Below are 3,081 nucleotides of genomic sequence, written 5' to 3' on the forward strand. Positions count from 1 at the left end.
CTAAGTCTGGAGAACATGGAGTGCATAGGAAAACAAGATAAGGCCTTGGCTACGACCCACAGGTGTACCCCTGCCATGGTGGGTTGGGGCAAACTCCGTCTCTGGCCAGGAAGTAGGCACCACTTAGGCTGGCCGGCCCTGGCACTCAGAAGACTTGGGCGGCCTCCCTGGCCAGATGCCTGGCACTGGAGGTAAGCTTCGGCCGGTAGAGGTGGGGTGGGGAGGGACCAGCCTGCTTGTCTATTTTGGGTGTGTCCTGAAGAGTCTCAGGGCAGACAAGCAGTCTGTGAAGACCTCAAGGCCTGTTGAAGGGCATGCTCGGGATTTTCCTGTCCAGCCCTGGGAGCTTGGCACTGGCTTGCTTGAGGCCTGAGGTCCTTCCTGAGGGTTTTCAGGCTATGAGCACTTTCTCTAACCATTGGCCTCCTCACAAAGCGCTCCTCATGCTTAGAGAGGGGTTGGCCCAGGTACCACTCTTGGAGAGGGAAGCCTCCTGAGGTGGAAGACAAAGGTCTTCGGGGACATTTTGCCAGTCTTTTCCAAAAAGGGGGTCTAGTTTGGGGAACCCCTTTGGCACACGGTGGTAGTCCCTGCCTACAAGTTGAGTCTTAAGTCTGGCCCAGGCTTGTGATAGGCTTTAGGACAGAGCCTAAAATCTAATGTTAGGCCTACCAAAATCCTAAGGGATCTGCCAAATCTTATGGTGAAAAAACTTCAACTGTACACACACACACAAAGTTGTAAAATTATGTACTGAACTCTGGCACAGCCTTCACCTGGTCACCAGTTACCAATATTTGCCACATAGTTCCCTAGCCCCCAATGCAGAAGCAGCCCAAAGTCGCCGACATCATTTGGCCTCTGATGTTGAGTTAAGAACAAGCAAGTGTGCTTTCCCAACCAGAATGTGGCTTCAAACTGGGACAGGAACCCCAGCACTGTACTTACCAGCTTTACCCAGAGTCTCTGACAGGGCATAGGACCCTCCCTCCCATCCTGGTCAGGAACAAATCCTCACAGTTCTTTCCCCTTTCCAAACCTTGGCATTTTTTGAAGGGCTTGGTTATTTCGAGGCTCTGGCTGTGTGTCCTGTTTGTCCCGGGGGGTGGGGGTAAACCATGAGCAGGGACACTCCAGTCCCTTGGGTCTATCCTGAGCTGTCCTTATTCTGAGCCTGTCCACAGAGGGACAGAGGCACCCAAAGATGGAGCGCTTAGCTCAAAGGCGTCCCAGTGGCCCACAGGTTGTGCTTGGGTGCACTGGGTCCAGCTTTACTGGAGGTCCCTAGGGAGACAGAGCCATCACCAGTCTGCCCAGGGCTTTGGCCCCACCCACCTTGGTTGTCTCCACTTAACCTGAGCCTTGACTTTCTTTTCTCTGATTAGGGAAAAAAATGACCCCCATGCCACAGGCAGCTAGAATCAATGAGATGATAGAATGATAGCCATTGGGTCTCCGTATGGATTCTGCGTGGGGCTCTGTGCCCCTGGACTACTTTCCTTCCCAGGTGAAACCAAGGCTTGAGGCTAAGAAGATCTTAGAGCCTGCTGACCAGCCTGGTCTTGAACTTGTCTTGGAGAAGACATGGGGCCGGCATGTGGTGCTCTGGGCTTCACAGGCTGGGCTTCTTATAGTGGTGTGTGTTTAGGGGGAGGGAAGTCTGTGGCAGAGGGGCCCTGTGACTCATCTCTATCTTGTGTTTCCTGTCTTTTTCCTTCACTCTGGGATCCCTGGGTACCCCCAGACAATGTTGACTCCCAGCCCCAGAGGCTGAGGATGTCTATGAAAGGCAATTCTGGATGTGCAGGCTGAGACCGATGGAGTGTGGGAAGCCTCGCTGTGCTGTTCCCCCCACCTCTTTCAAGCAGCAATAAGCTGCCTTGGGTTGAGGGAGGGGCTGCTAGAGGCTCAGGGTTGGTTCCTGATCTGAGCCTATGGTTGGCTTCTCCTGTCTTTTGCCTGAGCAGTGGTACCCTCAAAGGTCCTTGACTCTCAGCTTTTGCCCCAGGTGATGGCTGAGTTGTGTCTGCCCTGGGGGACAGAGCAATCCCTGTATTGTAACTGTCCCTGGCTCCCTACCTCCATCAATCTGTCCTTGCATGGCTTTAATGCTCACATGTGGATGGTTTCCCAAACTTAGAGAATTTCCTAGCCCAATGCCTGGCCTTGTGGAATGTGGGGTAGGGCATCCCTTAGTTGATCTGTTGGGGAGAGTCGGCATCCCTGCCCATAGACTACCTGAGTCCCACTGTCTATTTTTGACTTTGCAGCAGAGGGTCCTCAGGAGCCCAATCCCACCTTGTGGAATGACCCTATTGAATTGTCCTCGGGTGAAGGTCCCCTGGAGAGCACTAGCCACAAACAAGAATTTGCAGTCTCTGGCCCCCCATTCCCCACCTCGGCTCCAGCACCAGAGGACAGCACCCCTCCAGCAAGAGTGGACCAGGATGGAGGTAAGGCGTGGGCAGAGCAGGAAAGGGGGAGGGAGGAGGGTAAGAGGGAAGGAAGGCATGCGGGGGTCCAGGCCTAGGCTGGATTTGGGAGTGGGAGGGGTAACATGGTCCTCTGTCCTCCACAGGATCACTTGGGCCAGGCGCCATTGCAGCCATCGTGATCGCCGCCCTGCTGGCCACCTGCGTGGTGCTGGCACTCGTGGTCGTCGCGCTAAGGAAGTTTTCTGCTTCTTGAAGCCAATAAAAGAGCCGCGCAGGCCCCGCCCGCGGTGACTCTGCACCTTGTGCTCTTCTTTGTCCCCTCTGAGTGCCCGCCTGTGTGCAGGTGCTGCGGCGTTCGAACCTGGACGGGGGGCGTATTGCTGGGCCAGGCCGCGTGCCTTGGGTAGTGGGTGGAAAACTCCAGACAGGCAACATGTGTATGCGTGGCCACGTGCATGTGTTGTGCTCCGAGCTAATCAGGGCGCCAGAGCGCAGGTGTCTGCTAGGCACCACTCGCTGTGCTCCGCTGCAGTGCGTCAGAGGCACCCGCCCCATGCTGTGACTCGGAGGGTGGTGGGAGAGCGCTTCTGCCTTGTGTGACTGGCAGAGGGGAAGGGAGCTGGAGAGCTGGGTTCAGGTTCACCCT

General features: G+C 55.6%; 1 protein-coding gene across 2 annotated transcripts in view; it reads left to right on the forward strand.

Annotated features, from left to right (window-relative positions):
- Positions 1–2,733, forward strand: part of Snorc (secondary ossification center associated regulator of chondrocyte maturation) — an 18,452-nt gene extending 15,719 nt beyond the window's left edge. The window contains exons 1-3 of one of the 2 annotated variants that reach the window (XM_006245417.5): positions 1–1,507; positions 2,271–2,453; positions 2,579–2,733. The exon at positions 1–1,507 is cut by the window's left edge and continues 15,719 nt beyond it. In XM_006245417.5, coding sequence (XP_006245479.1) covers positions 1,438–1,507; positions 2,271–2,453; positions 2,579–2,688 — 363 coding nt within the window. In that variant the 5' untranslated portion in view covers positions 1–1,437 and the 3' untranslated portion in view covers positions 2,689–2,733. The remainder of the gene's footprint in view (positions 1,508–2,270; positions 2,454–2,578) is intronic. The other variant, NM_001413910.1, reaches the window with a different exon arrangement.
- Positions 2,734–3,081: the final 348 nt, after the last annotated feature.

The sequence above is a fragment of the Rattus norvegicus genome, chromosome 9, assembly GCF_036323735.1.
Source record: "Rattus norvegicus strain BN/NHsdMcwi chromosome 9, GRCr8, whole genome shotgun sequence".
In the NCBI taxonomy this organism is placed as follows: domain Eukaryota; kingdom Metazoa; phylum Chordata; class Mammalia; order Rodentia; family Muridae; genus Rattus; species Rattus norvegicus.